This window comes from Pinus tabuliformis, chromosome 8 (genome assembly GCF_031772625.1).
Source record: "Pinus tabuliformis cultivar Carrire ecotype Pingquan chromosome 8, CPIR1, whole genome shotgun sequence".
In the NCBI taxonomy this organism is placed as follows: Eukaryota; Viridiplantae; Streptophyta; class Pinopsida; order Pinales; family Pinaceae; genus Pinus; species Pinus tabuliformis.
This window is the reverse complement of record NC_142294.1, coordinates 493,067,072-493,085,851: the sequence shown is the minus strand read 5'-3', so window position 1 is coordinate 493,085,851 and position 18,780 is coordinate 493,067,072. Positions and strand designations below refer to the sequence as shown.

The 18,780-nt window shown below is 42.3% G+C and overlaps 1 protein-coding gene across 2 annotated transcripts in view; it reads right to left on the bottom strand.

The window, feature by feature from the left end:
- Nucleotides 1-1,040: 1,040 nt before the first annotated feature.
- LOC149236232 (Cyclophilin-like peptidyl-prolyl cis-trans isomerase family protein) overlaps nucleotides 1,041-18,780 on the bottom strand; it is a 200,194-nt gene continuing 182,454 nt past the window's right edge. The window contains exons 5-7 of one of the 2 annotated variants that reach the window (XM_089372337.1): nucleotides 2,009-2,041; nucleotides 1,450-1,506; nucleotides 1,041-1,286 (exon numbers count right to left, since the gene is read on the bottom strand). In XM_089372337.1, coding sequence (XP_089228463.1) covers nucleotides 1,176-1,286; nucleotides 1,450-1,506; nucleotides 2,009-2,041 — 201 coding nt within the window. In that variant the 3' untranslated portion in view covers nucleotides 1,041-1,175. The remainder of the gene's footprint in view (nucleotides 1,287-1,449; nucleotides 1,507-2,008; nucleotides 2,042-18,780) is intronic. The other variant, XM_089372338.1, reaches the window with a different exon arrangement.

Here is an 18,780-nt window from a genome sequence, read left to right as displayed (position 1 = left end):
ATCGAAGCCGGTGGACCCTCCAATTGAGTAATGATTAAGCGAGCCAAACGTTTCTATAATGGCAATGCCATTGTCATGTTTGTTATCTCATGGTTTAGTTTATTTCCTGCTTCTTTTTCAGTTTAAAAGGCATCCTCGTAGCCTATGAAATATGCAACCATAAAAGTTTGAACTTATGCTACCTATTCCCAAGTGGCAGACCAGTGGCTTGTGAGAATTATTTGTGTACATCTTTTTGATAGTAATAAAAAAGGCCTAATTTAAAAAAACCAAAAAAAAAAAACCATATTCCAAACATTTCCTCAAGTTTTGCACTCAAAAGGGCTTTGCATCTTGAAAGATCTGATCCCTCTCAATCGTTGGTAGATCTGAAATTAAGATGGATCTATCCTGGTTTCCATGTATCAGTGGTTATTATCCAATGCATGAGAAAAAAATATGTTTATATGCTGATATGGTATGATTGATTATGATCATGGATATTGAATTAATTGTTTGTAGATATTGTATATTCTGCCAGTGAGTTTTATTTGCCTATCTATTCTATGTAAAATGTTGATCTCGGCTTAATTAGATGGCTGGGTATGTTACATTAACTTGACCCTTTAAACGAAAAAACTTTACATTTGATTAGAATTTCTTCAATAGAAGTCTAATATCAATGGAATGTATAGGTACTTATGTTCTACACCAGTTATTACAGGCAAAAAAGGACTGGTCTACTGATTTAGAAAAGTCCAACGTGCCATTAAAACAAACAGAACTTCAAGTTTGAACACATTCAAGCTAATGCATTACCATTGTTCTTGTCTATGAAGAATTCTGTCTGCTAATAATAGAACCGTATCCATGGACTGGATAAGTAATTATGTTCTGAACAAAATTTGGTAAACCAGGCAACAAAGGACTGGTATACTGATTTATATAGGTTCACAATGCCATTAAAACAAACTGGAGAGCATGGAACATATTCAAGCTCTTGCATTACTGTTATTCGTGACCATAAAGAATTCTATCTGCTAATGATAGACCCATAAATATCTAAGCAATGGTCTCCTCATTTCATTAAAAATTCCCTGTGGGAACGAAACAAAAGATAAAACTGAGGCTTGTCGAACTAACATCCATGAGCAAATAAATCATCCCACGACACAATATTGACAGGCATTTGGTTGTTACATTTCACCACACTCAGCAACAACACAAGGTAGCTTGGGTCGATTATGTTGCCCAGTTTGGACATTTTCAATTTTCCTCAAAACCAAGAGTCCTTCTCCTAGTACCCTCTGGCCAATAAAAGTGGAAGTCCATCAAGTCTGCAACGTTGAGATAAGAGTATACAAAGAACAAAGATATATGCTGGAAAATTACAAAAAGATCTAACGCAACTCCTGTTATTGTTAAACAAAATTTAAGAACCTGTTTGAGAACAACGATTTGAAAACTCACCCCAAAAACCACATGCTTATTGTCCAGCCAATCACATTTTGCACAAGTTAAAAAGAACTGCAGAGTAGCAGCAAAATGCATGATCAGATTTTTATAAACTCAAAGCAAGTTCACAACCAGGATGGTTACAAAAAGAGAAGCAACAAAATAGAAAACTGAGATTCAATTTATCCTCGTCAAATACAAATTAGAGATCTACTCAAAAAGTATAAAAGATACGAGACGGCATAGATTCAGAATGTATTCTAAACTTTCAAACTAATATGCAATATCAAATTATATCGAAGTCCCACACCTCAATTAAGAAAGCATGCAATATCTATCATAAATAAAGTATATTCTTAATATTAATAATCAGCATGTAATATATCCAGAATACAAACTACAAACGGCTGACAAAATAAGCAGAAAAAGCATAGGTGTCTAATAGTGTTTACAGGCATGTAACCAGAGCAGTGGCTGCCACCCGCTGGCAAACAAGTAAAAAAGCTTTCATGTAAATAAAATAATTTTTAGAAGGGACACATTAAAACTTGGGTTGATGGTCAACGGTAATTACCTGGCATCCATTAGTATTAGGCCCACTATTTGCCTGCACAATAGAACAGCCAAAAAAGCGTAAGGATGATGATATCAATTAAAGTATCTCGTTCGGTTACTTGTTGACAAATTATTTGAGCAAATGCACACCGATTATCATCCTAAAAATGCCAGAACAAGCATTCTGCTAAAAAAACATAGCATGCCACGGACAGCAACCATTCAAGCAAATTATCTCCAAATTCTTCAGTTTCAAATTAATCTATTTAAATGGTTTATGGTCAAGATGAAGTACTAATTCAGACATTAGAGTTAAATTACTACTCTAAGTTGCCCTGGGCACAAGCTGCCATTCAAGGAGGCCTGAAAAGTCCCTTCAAAAGTGCCAAATATTTGATAATAGTAAAGGAACAACAACCTAAGCCTGTACTGAACTGCAATTGTATCTGAATGGCATTTTGTCTCCAATACCATAAGCATGCAAAAGCATTTCCAATACAAATTACTGGAACCAATAGTCAAAGCTCGAGAGCATGGTCACCAAAGCACTAAATATAGTGATGCATATTAGCTCCAATTTTCGTATAATTTCAATTTAGGTTGCTCCATTTGCAGTAAACTATCAGTTACTTTCTTGAAAAACTGTAGTAAGGATACTATTGAAGATGTTCAAATCAAACTAAGAGACAAAGCACCTGCTGCTGAGCACTTGTCATAGAAGGAAAATACCTGCAAATTCCATCAGAAAAGCAAAGACTGAATATGATAAACCAACAGTAATACAAGGCTACAAATTACCATGAACAGCCAATCAAGGAAAATTTTAAGGATGGGAATTTATCTTAAAGTTTAGAAGCCTTGGCGAATCTTATTAGTCCCTCATATGCAGATTATAAAATATTTGGAGGTATCTTTGTAAAAAGCTCAAATTTCTAATGATTTTATGTGACAGCCCTGGTCATTTTTCCTTCCTAATTATGAATGCATTGTAAATGTGTCATGAATTTTTAATTACAAAAAAAAATGGCTGAGTCAAGAGACACAGATTCTAGGAACTGAGGATGGTTACTTGCTGGGATGCTCAGGTTTACTTGCTGCAGGAAAAATCTCGAGTTATATTGACATGCACAGCCATTAAAATCTGGTTGGTATGTTTAATGGGCTGGTATGTCTTAATTAAAGGAGCAGCAGCAGAAGGACACAGGCCCATGTTTGCCTTGGCAAATTCTACAAGGCAAAAATGACGAGAAAAATTGAGGAATGGGCAGGCTGCCAGCTTGTGGGGTGGCCCTGCAACAAGCCAACAGAAAAAATCTGGAAATAGATGGACAGGTGGCACCCTTCCTATTGGTTGGAAAGATTGTGGCAGGAAAATGTCACAGTCAGAAGGTAGGCAAGAAAGACCATTTGAATTTTTGGAGGACCAATGTCTATGTAAATTTTTCTGTAAAAGTGATTACTGCTGAAGATTAATAAAACCCTCCTCTGCTGCACCGGTTTTCCCGCATTGGGTTTTTCCGGGGACAATTGTCCAAAAATAACTATGTTGATGTGATTGATTCTCGTGCATATATTTGTTTCTGTATAATGGTGTGATATCTGCAGTAGAATTTATTTTAATATTTATTGAAGAGATTTCATAAATAACTTATTGGGAATAATAAGTATGTGAAATAAATCAGTTGTTGCAGTAATAGAATTTTTGTTTAGAAATTTTCACAAGAAGCAATGGTCATTGACCCTCTTTGGGAATCATGGAGGACCTCCACTTTTGATAGAGGGAAAAAAAATCAAGTTCATCATTCTTGATGATGCATGGTGGGACGATTTTCAATACCTTATGCGGTTTACTAAACCAATCTTGACCTTGATCAGGGCATTTGACACATATACATCTTGCTTGGGGGAAGTTTATGAAAACATTGATAGTATGTTGGAGAGGATAAGGGAAATTATCAGAGCAAGTGAAAATGACCCTTTTGAAACATTCTATTATGAAGTGAAGGACATAGTTACAGAAAGGTGGAACAAAATGACCACACCATTACACCTTTTGGCCTATGCATTGCACCCCAAATATTATCATTTCAAAATTTTGTCTTTACTACGTAGAACAACGTCAAACAAGGATTCTGAAGTGGTACAAGGGTACAAGACAACTATGAGGAAAATTTAGAGAGATGAGGGAGTTGCAATGGAAATATGCCAAGCATTTGGAGGATTTGTACAATCTACTGGCAGCGTTTCAGATTGAGTAGCTATGGATGATTGAGGGCATCTTGATCCTATTACTTGGTGGGACTTCCATGGTGAGGATAACATTCATCTCTCCACTGTAGCCACCAGGTTGTTATCACAGGTTGCTAGTTCCTCATCAGCTGAGAGGAATTGGAGTACATATGGCTTCATCCATTCAGTGAAGCGAAACAGGCTGGGAGCGGAAAAGACTGAGGATCTTGTGTACGTTCATTCCAACCTCTGTCTTCTATCACATGTTGAACTAGAGTATAAAAAAGGTCTGAGCAGGATGTGGGATGTGGAGCCTGAGATTTCTGACTTGAACCTAACACTGAATGCCATGACTCACCTCAACCTACTTGAGGATATTGTTCCACCACCAGTTTAGCCTACTGATGCGACTTCCTACATTCCAGGCCCCCATCATCTATTCATGATGTAGAGTTGCAATATGCAGAAGATAATGTAGATCCATTTGAGGATTTGTAGTTAAACCTACTGCACATTATGATATTAGTAGAGTGATCATGGATGAGACACTCATTTTTGTACTTACTATTATCATTTATGATATTATCCTTTTTGTATGAGGGAGGATGCATCATTTCAATGTTTCAGTCTTCATATTTATAATATATCTAATGGTTTCAATTTTAAATGTTGTGATTTATAAATGGATTTGATTTTTGAACTCTAAAAGTGTTTTTTAAAATTTTAAAAATATTATTATATTTTTTTTTTGTACTTGACATATCTTTGTCATATCCGGATCCTGGATTTTCAAAAAACTAGCGAATCTGGATCCGGATCCTTATCCGTATCCATATCTAAATCTTGGTAACTTAGAAAAATAGCTATTTGGTCAAAGGGATTGAATCTACCTCCATAGAGTTGGAATCTGGTGGGAACATTCATCTCAACAACATCCTCTATGTTCCAGGTTTGAAAAAGAATTTTCTTTCTATTTCTTGTTTAGAAGATAAAGGAGACAGGGTAGCATTTATTGATGGCAAAGTAATTGTTTAGGAAAAGGGATCTAGTATAGAAAATGCAAGGACTATTGGGATTCGTGAGGGGAGGTTGTATAGACTTCTAACTCCTCCTCAAGCTTTAGTACATTTGGACATCAATCCTTGTGAGTTATGGCATAGAAGGTATGGCCATCTCCATTACAAAATATTGCCATCCTTGAGTCAAATGGTTATAGGTATGCCCCAATTGAAAGAAGAACATGAAGGAGTTTGTAAAGGGTGTGCTCTTGGCAAAAATGTGAAAAAGCCATTCCCTAGCAGTGACTCAAGATCCAAGGAAATCTTGGATCTAATCCACTCTGATGTTCGTCAAAAAAATCACTTGGTGGTCATCAATACTATGTAACATTTATTGATGATCATTCCAAAAAGACTTGGATATATTTCTTGAAGTCTAAAGATGAAGTATTCAAAAAATTCCAAGAGTTCAAAGCAAAAGTTGAGAATATGATAGAAAAGAAGATCAAGACCTTGAGATCAAATAATGGAGGTGAATATACATCTAAAGAACTTGTGGCCTTTTGCAAAGAAGTTGGAATTAAGAGGGAGTTGATAGTCCCTTATAATCCTCAACAAAATGGTGTAGCTAAAAGGAAGAATCAATCTATTGAAGAATGTGTAAGAGCCATGCTACATGACCAAGATCTTCCCAAACTTATGGGGAGAAGCCTCTATGACAACAGTCTACATTCAAAATAGAAGTCCTCACAGAATTCTTGACAACATGACCCTGGAAGAAGCATTTACAGGAAAGAAGCCTAATGTTGATCACCTCAGAATTTTTGGATGTCCTATCTACATTCATATTCCCAAGGACAAGAGGAAGAAATTGGACCCTACAAGTATGAAAGGAATCTTCATTGGTTATAGCACCTCATCCAAAGCATATAGAATCTACATCAAGGAACAACGTCGTATTGAAGTAAGCAGAGATGTCACATTTGATGAAAGCATTGCATACAAGAAGTCCAAGGATATCCCCATTGACTCTGATGAAGAAGGACTTATCTTTCCCAATGAAGAGAGTCCAAGGCAAGTCAATTCTCTAGAACCTACAATTGATCATCATGAAGAACTAGAAGGACCAAGTGAACCTGTACAACTTATCATCATTCCAAAAACTCGAAAAAGACTAACTTGGCTAAGAACAACTCTACAAGAAGTTGAAGGACATGCAGTAGCAAAAGGAACATTCAGAGAAAGCAAGAGACCCAAAAGATATTCTAGTTATGCAACATATATGACCAAACTCATTGAAGCAAAACCTACTACTTACGAAAAGATCGTTGAACATAAAGTATGGAAGAATGCAATGTTAGAAGAATACCAATCAATAATGAAGAATGATGTTTGGGAAATCGTTCCTAGACCAAAGGATAAATCAATTGTGACTTCCAAGTGGGTGTACAAAATCAAGCATGCAGTTGATGGGAGTATTGATAAATACAAGGCAAGATTTGTGGCTAGAGGATTCTCTCAACAAGAAGGAATTGATTATGATGAAACTTTTGCTCCTACAGCTAGGTACACAACAATTAGATCTCTCATCTCTATTGCAACTTCTATGGGATGGAATATACATCAAATGCATGTAAAGACAACTTTTCTAAATGGTACAATTGATGAAGAAGTCTACATTGAGCAACCTCAAGGATTTGAAGTGCATGGAAAAGAAACTCATGTTTGCAGGTTAAAGAAGGCTCTATATGGCTTAAAACAAGCCCCTAGAGCATGGTATGCCTAAATGGATGTTTATCTAATAAGACTTGGTTTCGTTAAAAGTACTGCAGATCCGAACCTCTACATCAAGGTAGTAAAGAATGAGCCTGTGATCATATTGTTATATGTGAATGACTTACTAATAACAGGTGTGGAGCATCGCATTCGTCAATGCAAGAAGGAACTAACAGTGGAATTTAACATGAAAGATCTTGGAGTCTTGGACTATTACCTGGAACTCAAAGTTTGGCAAAAACCTAGCGTAATTTATCTTGGTAAAGGAAAATGTGTGATCAAGATCTATAGAGATTTGGGATGATGGATAGTAAACCCATGACAACACCTATGATCACCAATTTGATCCATCATCTTACTGGCAAATGATTGTTTCTCTGATGTATCTCGTGAACACCCGGCCAAATATATGTTTTGCAGTAAATACTCTTAGCCAGTTTCAGATGGAGCCTAGACATGATCATTGGATAGTAGCAAAACACATCTTAAGATATCTTCATGGGACCATACATCATTGTTTAGGATGCGTTGCAGGAAATGAGATTCAATTATTGGGCTACACTGATTTAAATTGGGTAGGCAGTGCTGAAGATGGAAAAAGTACTACAGGTGGTTGTTTTTGTTTGGGATCCACTATGGTTTCATGGATGAGCATAAAACAAGACTCGATTGCATTAAGTATTGTTGAAGTTGAACATATGGCAACTTGTAATATCCCTACAGGGAAAATTAACAGTAATTCTCAAAGAAAAATAGACAACACATCACAAAAAGAAAATAGACAATCAAACCACGAAAAATGCTCCACAACAGCGTTGTCTACTCCTCTTATTAAATGGGAAAGGAGTACAATCAAAGTGTTGGAATGTGTGCACCTGGGCTTGCTTTAAGCAAGCTAGCAAAGCCCACAATGATCCCTGAATCACCCTCCTTCAAGCCCTGTCAATTTGGCCCAACTGTTGAGCTGTAAAACCTAGAAAATGGTGTTGCTACCTGAAATGAAGAGCTGCTAGAGCCCAATCTACCGCTCAAAAAATTTCGGGAACTTAATCCTGACCTCTACTCATAAAACCCAGAATAACCCACGAAGGGCTTGGCCAACGCTTGACCCCAGAATTTCGACCCCTTGAACTTGACTAGCTCTCCTACTGAGAAATTTGACTTGCTGAATGATTTGTTGCCGAAATGCCTCCAAAATACTTGCAAACCCTGTTAGAAGGCTTCCTAAGCCTTCCCACCAATTCTCCACCTCAAACTCCCTTATCTCCCCTCACTCCCAGAGTGCCTCTATTAATGACTGCACAGTCCCTGCGTTGTTGTGGCTCCCTCTACTGCTGCAATTCGAACTCATGTTGCTGGTCTGGATTACGTTGAAAAGAACTCCGTCCTTGGGCTGGCACTCGAACTCCACCGAAGCAAGGGCTGGGATTTCCGCTCGGAAACACCTGGTGTGCTGAACAACACATGCAGACTTGGCTCACTGCTCAAGCGTGCTCTTTGTCAAAGACAAATTCGAAAATGATGAATGAATGATCCAAAATGAGAGCTCCTCCTTTTATCAAATTGCCTCCAAGGCTGCCCATGTGGGCCCACATCGACTTCCACCCACCTTCTTCGAGCCAATGAAGCGTATTCCCTTTGTGGGCCGAAAATGCCTTCGTGGTGGCCCCCATGTTCCACCAAAGCCACAATTTTTCGTTGAGCCTATAGTTGGAGTGCCTCTTAGGCCAAAAATCACACATGGGTCCCCTAGGCCCCCTTTTTCCTAAGTGAGATAGTGTGAGTGCCAAAATTGATCAAAATTTCGATATTCCCTTAGTGAAACACTAAGCAGAATATCACAGTCCTCCCCGCCAAAACGTTGCTTGTCCTCAAGCAACTGCAAAGAAGGATGTTGTAGTATCTGTTCCCCCTCCCAGGTGGCATCCTCATCCGGTAGATTCCTCCATCGAATCAGAAATTCCCTGATGACCTTGTTATGCAGGTGCCTCTCTCTGGAATCCAAAATGGCCTTTGGTTCCAGCACCAAATGGCCTTCATCGTCCATAGGGGGTAACTCTGTAGTAGCGGTGACCTGCTGCCCTAGTACCTTCTTGAGGCAAGACACATGAAAAACGTTGTGCACCCGACTCCTTGGTGGTAGCTCCAACTCATATGCTACCTCCCCCACCTTCTGAGCAACACGATAACGCCCACAGAAGTGGGGTTTGAGTTTTTCAGCCCCCTTCTACTTGAGCGTAGACTGTCGGCACAGCTAGAGCCTCAAAAAGACCGAGTCCCCAACTTCGTACTGCCTCTGAACTCTGCTCCTATCTGCATAAAGCTTTTGCTGATTCTAGGCCATTTGTAGATTGTCTTTTAGAGCCCCCAAGATGTCTTGGCTCTCCTGTATCCAGTCCTTGGCCCTTGGGGCCCTGCTATCTCCAAACATAACATTAGCAAAAGACAATGCATCATAACCATATAGAGCTCGAAATGGCAACATACCTATAGACATGTGATGGGTAGTGTTGTAGCAGTATTCCCCCAAATGCAGCCATCGTATCCATGCCTTTTGTTGCGCTATCACGTAGTTACGCAAGTAGCCCTCCAGCCACTTGTTAACTATCTCTGTTTGGCCATCTGTCTGTGGGTGGTAGCTGGTGCTCAGGGTGAGTTTCGTACCCACCAATCTAAATAACTCTTGCCAAAACCCACCCATGAACCTGCTGTCTCGGTCACTGAAAATGGTTTTAGGGAGAACATGTCGCCGAAATACCTCCCTGAAAAACAATTCAGCCACTTATGAGGTCAAGTACCGGGCTGGAATGGCAAAGAAATGGGCGTACTTCGTCAAGTGATCCACCACCACATATATGCAGTCCTTGCCCTGTGTTGTGGGCAACCCAGTGACGAAATCCATCGATATGCTTTCCCATTTTCCCTCCGGAATGGAAAGCGGGCGTAGTAGACCAACGGGGTGTGTCTGCTCTCCCTTGTTCCACTGGCATGTGTCACATTCTCATATATGCCTTAGAACGTCCTCTTTGAGGCCCTTCCATGCAAAGCGCTCCCTAATGATCCGGTGTGTCTTCGTAAACCCCTGGTGCCCTGTTAGTGGGGAATCATGGGTAGCCTGCAAAATCTCCTCCCTAGCGAGGAGTTGGGCACCAAGTAAATCTAGTTTCGATAGTAGATCACCTCGTTCATCACCCGATACCGGTCATTCATCACCAACCCATCAAGGATCTCGCATGTAAACTTGTCCTCGGAGTACTCAACGAGTAATTGCGCCCTCTAGTCCAGGGCAATGTTCATCAAGGACAAGGTGGCTGGTCTCCTGGACAACGCATTAGCAACTACATTGTGCTTCCCTTTGACATATTCAATGTCGAAGTCATATGCCTGCAGTTTGCTGACCCACTTTTGCTGCCTCTCCTGTAGTTGTTTCTGCTCCAAAAAGAACCTGAGGCTATTGTGGTCGGTTTTGACCTTGAACCTGTTCCCCACCAAATACTGCCTGAACTTGGCCAATGCATGCATGATGGCCAGCATCTCTTTGTCATAGATGGAGTAGAGAAACTCATGGGGCAATAGCCTCCTGCTCTCAAAAGCTATGGGGTGCCCTCCCTTCATCAATACAGCCCCCACGCCCACTCCTAATGCATCACACTCCAACACGAAACGTTGAGCGAAATCAGGGAGTGACAACACTGGACAACTACTCATGACCTCCTTGTGGCGATCAAATGCCTCCTGCATTGTAGTGGTCGACTTAAAAACCCCTTTCTTCGTCAAATCTATGAGGGGTGTTGCCAGTTGTGAGAAACCCCTCACAAATTTCCTGTAATAGGTGCAAATGCCTATGAACCCCCTCAACTCGGTCACATTCTAGTGCTCTAGCCAATCCCGAATAGCTCTGATCTTCTCCTCATGCACTCTGACACCATCCTCCCCAATGATATGCCCAAGGTAGAGCATCTCAGTCAACCCAAACTCGCACTTGGATAGTTTGGCATAGAATTGTTGCTCCTCCAGGATGCACAATACCGCCTCAAGGTGTTGTAAATGCTCCTCCCACGTCCGATTGTAGATCAATATGTCGTCAAAGAACACCAACACGAACTTCCTCAACTGCCCACGAAATACGTGGTTCATGCACGACTGGAATGTGGCAGGTGCGTTGGTCAGCCCAAAGGGCATAACCAAGAACTCAAAGTGCCCATAGTGGCACCGAAATGCTGTCTTTGGGACATCTTGGTCCCTCACCCAGATCTGATGGTACCCCGACCTCAGATCAATCTTCGAGAAGAACTTCGCTCCCCTCAACTCATCCATCAGCTCATCTATATGGGGAATAGGGTAGCAGTTCTTCAACGTTTTCTTGTTGAGAGCCTTGTAATCAATGCACATTCGTAAGGACCTGTCCTTCTTTTTCACTAGCACAACTGATGAAGCAAAAGGGCTAGAGATGGGTCTAATGTGCCCTAGTGCCAATAGCTCATGGATGGCCCTCTCAATCTCATCCCGGTAAGCCTTGGGATGTCAATAAGGGGTGGTGATGACAACTTGCACCCCTGGCTCCAACTCGATGGTGTGCTCAAATCCCTTGTCAGGAGGTTGTCCCGGTGGTATGTCCCCAAACATCACTGGATACCTGTCAAGAATAGCTTGTATCTCCGGATGTGGTGGCTTGGGCTTTCCCCCAGCCTCTAAGATCCTCAACTCCACAATCGACTCTATGTCTCCATGTCTCGAGTCAGCCTCCATCCTATGGGCTGAGATAGTCTGTGGGGGGTATGAGTGCATCCCGCGAAGCAGCATGGTCTTGCCATCTGGCCCTACGAACTCCATCTCCAGCTTCGGCCAATCTATCGTGACTCTACCCAGTGTGTACAGCCACTGAACTCCCAACACAACGTTGGTGTTTGATACATCCACCACAAAGAAATGATCTGTCATGGAGTAATTCCCCATGGTCATTGTCAAAGCCGACACATAGCGAGTGCACTGCATGGTCTTGTCCCTAAGCACAAGAACTGAGAATCCCTCGAACTCCTCAGTTGTGATGCCCCTCCTCTAAACCAGTTGCGCATCAATGAAGTTGTGGGTAGCCCCATTGTTCACCAGTACTGAGACACGCTGCCCTTGAATAGTGCCTCAGATCCTCAGTCAAGAAGTTGGGTACCCCTCCAGTAGGTGCAAAAGAAACTTCCCCTGTTGGTGGTGGTGGTGGTGGTCCTCCTCCTCCTCCTAGCGGTGTTGCATTGTCCTCTCCTGACATCTCAAAATAAGTCTCCTCCTCTGCATCACTATCAGAGAAGACCTTTATATAGTGAGCCTTGCCCGCTGCACACCTATGGCCTGGTGCCCATGGTTCCTGGCAAGTGAAACACAACTTCCTCTGCCTGAGGTCTCTTCTGGTCTCATCATCCTGCTGTGCATGCCCCTGATTGGCCCTTGGTGTTGGGGCCACGCTATCCTTCCCCTTCTGCTGGAAGTCTTGTCTATGGGGAAATGGTGCCCTTGTCCTGGGTAGGGCATCTTGTAGGTCTCGGGCTCTCCCAACGGCATCCTGCAATGTCGTGGACTTGTTGGACCCAATGTTTTAAAATTCGGCCGAATCGAATCCAAAACGGCCGAGTTGATCCGTTTCATTGCAAATTTTTGTGACTCGGTTGAAGAAACGGTACGGTCGGCCGAGTCATGGCTGACTCGGCCGAGTTATTGCATGACTCGGCCGAGTCAGCCATGACTCGACCAACTCAGCCGTTTCCGCAATAACTCGGTTGAGTCATTAACTGCGGCCTATAACCCCAATTAAAATGTGATTTATCATATTTTTTTTTAAATTTTTAAGTGTTTTTTGATTGGTGGGGACTCCAATGTGTTTTACGAATTAGTTAAATGCTATTTGGGGTCCATTTCCCCCTCCCAAACCCTATTTAACACACTCAAATGCTATCATTCTCTCACAGCCATCTCATGCATTTGAGTGAGAACTTCATTGAGAGTTAGTGAGCAGTTCTTGAGTTTGTTTTTGGAGCAGCAGTGAGGAGTCTTGGGCAAGCATTGTAGCTGGAGTGAGGAGCTTCTTGGGCAGCCATTTGGAGTAGCATTGAGGAGTTGATTCTTGGAGCAAGCTTGAGGAGGTAGTTTGTGCCTGGAGGTATTTTTTTTCACCTCTGCATCTGTGCTGCTACTAGTCCATTCTCCCAGCACTGCATCTGCACTGCATCCCCCTCTCATCATGCTACATCGTGCTACTGCATACTGCTACTGCTCTGCAACTCAGTTACTAAGAAGTAAGTAATTGATCCACCCAACTTTTGACATCCTTGTCAGGCTAGAAACACTCCCAATGCTAAATCTCTCTCTGTCGCTAACAAGTGCTCCCTCTACTGACCTCTGGGTTGCTGCAACAACTCCCTGCATCTCGCACTGTTGCACACCTCTCTGTGCCATCCTGCATTGATGCAAAACTCTTGTGCCTCTCGCATTGTTGCAACTTGCTAGCCTCGCGCTGCCCAGGGACTCCTGCACTGTAGCACTCTCTGTCGCTTCATCCGCATCCGTCTCTACCTACATCCGTCAGTCCTGCTACTCCTCTTCGGGGCTCCCGTAGCAAGATATAATCCATGAGGTTGGGTACCTCAAGGATCCTGCCCCTTATCGCCTGTAGTCCTCCTAACTACAGCTCGATGTCTCCCCACTTCTTCTCAAGTGGCACATGAGCACTCATGGCACAATCATCATCCTCCTCGACTTCTTTCTCCACCTTCGTTGGCATTGCCTTCAAGTCAGAAGCCTCTCCCTTACTCTTCTTCCTTGGACACTGGTTCACAAAATGACTCAGTTCCCCACAATGGAAGCACTTGACCTTGGAGAGGTCCTTCTTCCTCTTCTCTTGCTTTCCCACAGATGCTAGAGTTGCATCCTCTTCTTCCTCCTTGATCCTGACCGCTTTGCCGCTACTCCCTGCCTTGGTCAACCATCTGATCTCTTCTTGACGAAGAGCCGCCCACAATTCTTCCCAATCTGGAAGCTTCGTCCTGCCCAGTATGCTTTGGACAAATACCTCCCAATCCTCGGAAACTACGTACAGTGCGGTCCTCACCATCAATTCCTCATTCAGCATGGCCCCTATGGAAGTTAGCTGGTCATAGATCTCCTTCAACCAACCGAGGAAGACATCTATCCGCTCTCCCTTTTGCATCTAGTATGCCCTTAGCTAATTCTCCAAGAGCATCTTCCTTTGCACGGAAGTATGCTGGTACAATGTCTTCAAAGTGTCCCACATCTCCTTTGTCGTTTCCTTCCTGACAATATGTGGTACCACATGATCCTTGACCCCATCAAGGATAATGCACTTTGCCTTAGCCATTGCCTCCTCATACCCTATCATTTGCTACCGGGTCAACTGGGATAGCCATCGTTCTCAAGGCAAAGCCCTTGATGCGATGTCTGTCTAGAATGGACAAGATACTAGCCTTCCAGACCACAAAGTTGGACGCTCTGTCTAGCCTGTCCTAATCTCTCAGCCCATTCATGGCCATCTCGTTGCTCTTCTATCGACTCCTCTGAGTCTCTCTACTTCCCTCCTGGAAGTTCTCTATTCGACTCCTACTGAGTCTCTCTACTTCCCGTTTGGAAGTTCCCGGTTCTACTCCTGAGTCTCTCTACTTCCCATCTGGAAGCTCTTCTCTGGACTCCCTCTGAGTCCCAATTTCACTCCTGAAAATCCTTCTGCCAACGTCAAGTTGCCCCACTCTGATTATCTGTGCAACTGCACCACTGATCTGGATTCCTTGGCAAGAAATCCACCTTGGCAACAACTCCCTCCACCTTGGTCTTGCCCTGTTAGGTATTGTTCTAACCACAGTACCCCACCGGCTTCGCTCTACAAATTACCCACAGTCTCCTATGCCTCAACAACTGAAGGCTTGAGCCACTTGGTTCTGCGCAATCCCGACACTAGCAAATCAGCGCCAGCAGCCGACTGCGTCGGCCCTCCTGGCCTCTGTGTGGCTCTGCGTGAGTCTGATTCTGCCTCCCTTAGCCTCTGTGCTGCCTTTCTCTGGCCCAGAATGATGACGCAATCCCTCTACGTCACTCCTTCCTATGTCGCCTTTTGCAATGATCAGCTTTGTCACTCGGGACAGTTGAATCTGCTATAAATGCTCTGCTCGGCTGATGCCTTCAATTATCATGTGATCTGCAACCACGCTCTGATACCATGTTGAACTTTCTAAGTCTATCCATTATAAAACTAATCTGTATTCTGTTGGTTTATTTCTCCTACTTGTCTAAATCCAAACAAGTTATTTAATACAGTAAAATATTGAAATAAACACAAAACAGTCACAACATCTGCAGATCATCAACTGAAAGAAAACAAGCACACAAGTGACACTGTTATTTTTGGACCAATGTCCCCAGAAAAATCCAATGCGGGAAAATTGGTGCAGCTATTCAGAGGGTTATATTATTAAGCAATCTATCTGAGTACAACTGGACAACTAATCTCTCTCACCCGACAGAGAAAAATACACGGCAGCAACACCTCTATATCCGGAAACAGGTATTCAGAAAACATGTCTCATGAAACCCTCTCCGGCACAACTGAAGCTCAGTGCTGACCCTTTTGGCCTCTGCGTCAGCCTCTTGCTAACTTGTGTCAGCCCCAGGACTCTCTGCATCAGCCCTCTAAGGCACTATGCAACCTCTGGGAGCCTTTGTGTCACTCCCTCTGCGCTCTACGTGGATGTCACAGTCTCGTTGGGCTTTGCGCTGCCTCTGCTGGGCTCTACGTAGCATGGACTCACTGCTTCTCTGGCTCTCTCCGCTTCTATGTTGGTCTCCCAGTATTGTCCCTGCCTCTCTGCATCGTACTCACTACCCCTTGTTGTTGATCACTGATTCAACTTTTCTTAGCACCCTCGCTCTAGCAAAATGAATGACTGATCACTCTGGTGTGTTCTCCAACTGACCCTCAAGCCTCCTCTTATATTTTTCTCATTGGTCCATCAACAGCCGAGATTAAATCTGTAATCAACGGTTAAGATTAGATTTGGCTTGATCCATGACTTTTGGACCCTTCTAACCCAGTTTTATATTAATACCCATTAATATTTTATTTTTTCTAAGTTTAGACTTAGGAACTTCATCAAAAATATTAATTATTTTAATATCTCCCAAACCGTGTACAATCTGTCCAAACCATTTCTAGGTCTTGGAGATCTCATGCGCTTTAGCCTCTCCACCAATTTTCATGGCTAGAGCACATCCGATGCTACCCCAAATCAATAGTCAGTCCCATTATCAATCCTCAATATCTTGATTGTCTTCTCGAATTGGTTTTCGATCAAGGCTTTGAAGTGTCGGAACCATGTGAACACTTCATCCTTCTTCTTCAAGAAGTAGATTCAGGTCTTGCAAGTGGATCAATTGCAATATATCTGTGGCCTTGCTATTACTTGAGGGGAATGGTCCCCTTGTAAGTTTTCCTTCAGCACATCCCAAACATACACCTTCATGCTCTACTTTGAACTCAAGCATACCTGTCACCATCTCTCTCACATCGGATAGGGCCTTATAATGAAGATGCAAACCTCTAGTGCCATAGTTCAGATTGTAGAGATGTGTCGCAAGACATGGCTCCCAATGGACTTCCTCCAACTTGATACAAAGTATCAACCCTGAACCCAAGAGTAAAAACATCTTTAAAATTTATTTTCCAAACACGTACCTTTCCATCGATGAATGCCACCTTGAATCTTTTGTCCTCCATGGCTGAAATGCACACTGGATTTTTCTTGAGATCAGGTACATATAGTACTTCTTGCAAATAAATAGTGTTACCTTGATTCAATTGAAGGGTAACATTCCCTACTCCCTTCACGGGATAGGTGGCATCATCTCCAAGGATGATCTCCAAGTTTGTCTCCTTTTCTATCAAATTAGAGAGGGCTTCCTTGTATCCGATGAAGTGCCTTAAGGCACCACTATCAATCAACCAATTTCGCAAATTGTTTGGACGAGAGGCAATGGAGAGGGCCGATATAAGATAGTACTCTTTTTGCTTATTGTTAACAACATTTGATTCTTCATACTTGGAGTTCCTTGATTTCTTGGAAGGTCAACCATTTTCTTGATGTCCCGCATTCCTTTTTCCTGTGCCATTGGACCTGCCATTCCTTTGATCGTTGTTGTTGAAGTTGCCCTTGGAATGATTGTGATCATCATCATGCAATGTGTCCCTTCTAATTGCACACTCCCTTGCATAGTGGCCAAACTTATTGCAAACAAAGCACCTACCCTTCCTTCCTCCCTTAGATCTAGGCTTTCCATGGAAATGACCTTTAGACCCTCCATTATTTCTCCTTTTGGCATGAGAGGAGAATGCAGTGGGGTTGCTTCTTTTAGAAGGCATTTCTTGCTCCACCATTCTTGTTTCTTCTTGAATGCAACTCGGCATCAATTCTTCAAACCCTGGAATTTGATCATTGTTGAGGACGGTGATTCTAAATACATACCACTTAGGTGGGAGTCCTCCAAGGGTGGTGAGCGGAAGTTCCCTATCAGGAATGACTTCTCCAATCGAGAGTAGATCATTCTTGATCTCAATAATCCTCAAGAAATAGGATTGAATGTCCTCGTCCTTGCTTTCTTAACATCCTTCAACTTATTCTTGAGAAATAGAATTTGATTAGAATTACTAACCTTGAACATGTCAACCAACCTGTCGTAGATCTCCTTGGAAGTCTTCAATTCGGATATGTAGGCCACCAGATGCTTGTCAATGGAATCCCTGATAATCTTCTTTGCTTTGACTCCAGCCCTATTGTACTTGGTCTTCGCAGCAGCTGATACATTTGAAGGAGGCTCAGGGATTTTACCTTGCACATAGTCCATCACTTCTTTTTCTTCCAAGGTCAAATCAAGAGACATCTTCCATCCATGATAGTCAAATTTATCATGGAGATTGTCTTCAGTCGGGAAGTAGGATGAGGAACCCATTGAACCTTTTCTCCTTGTCCAAAGGTCTTTGGTGATTGCTCTTTCATTCTTGCTTGGTCTTTGTCTTCACTTCAGCGCCGATACCATGTTAATTTTAGGCAACAATGGTATGTTCTATGCTTTAGAGCAATTTTACTTCAATTTCGTTATTAGCGCAGTATCAATATTCAAATTAGCAATCACATCAACATGATAGTAAAATGCAGAAAGAACATAAACATAAACAGTAGAAGACAAGCCAAGACAAGAGGACACAAGATGTGGCACCAGCCAGGGACAAACCCCAATGTGGGGAAACCCTTGATCAAATCTTCTTTTAGTCTTCAATAGTTCAACAAAAAGAGATAGTACAATTTACAAATTTGATAATTTATAACAGCAGCAAAAGTGCCCTAACCAGAAAAGTCAACCCTGGTCAACAGGGCAGATTTGACCCTCAACAAATCGGTCAACTTCAATCAACTTCAGCCTCCAAACAGCAAGATAAAACAGCCCTCAAAACAGCGAAATTCAGCCTAATCAAAGTCTGGTCAAACAGCCCACCTGCGGTCAGCCCTAGCTGTAGTCAACATTGGTCAACACTTGGTCAAACTGTCCAAAAATTCGGTCTCCTAAAATTTTGGCCTCCTGAAATTTCACTCTCTAGATATTTCAGCCTCCTGAAATTTCGGCCTCTTGAAATTTCACTCTCCTGAAATTTTTCTCTCCTAAAATTTTGGACATGTGGAGAGAGGCCTAGAAATCCGTACCCAATCAATGATGAGAGAGAGAGAGAAGTGTGAAGATGAGT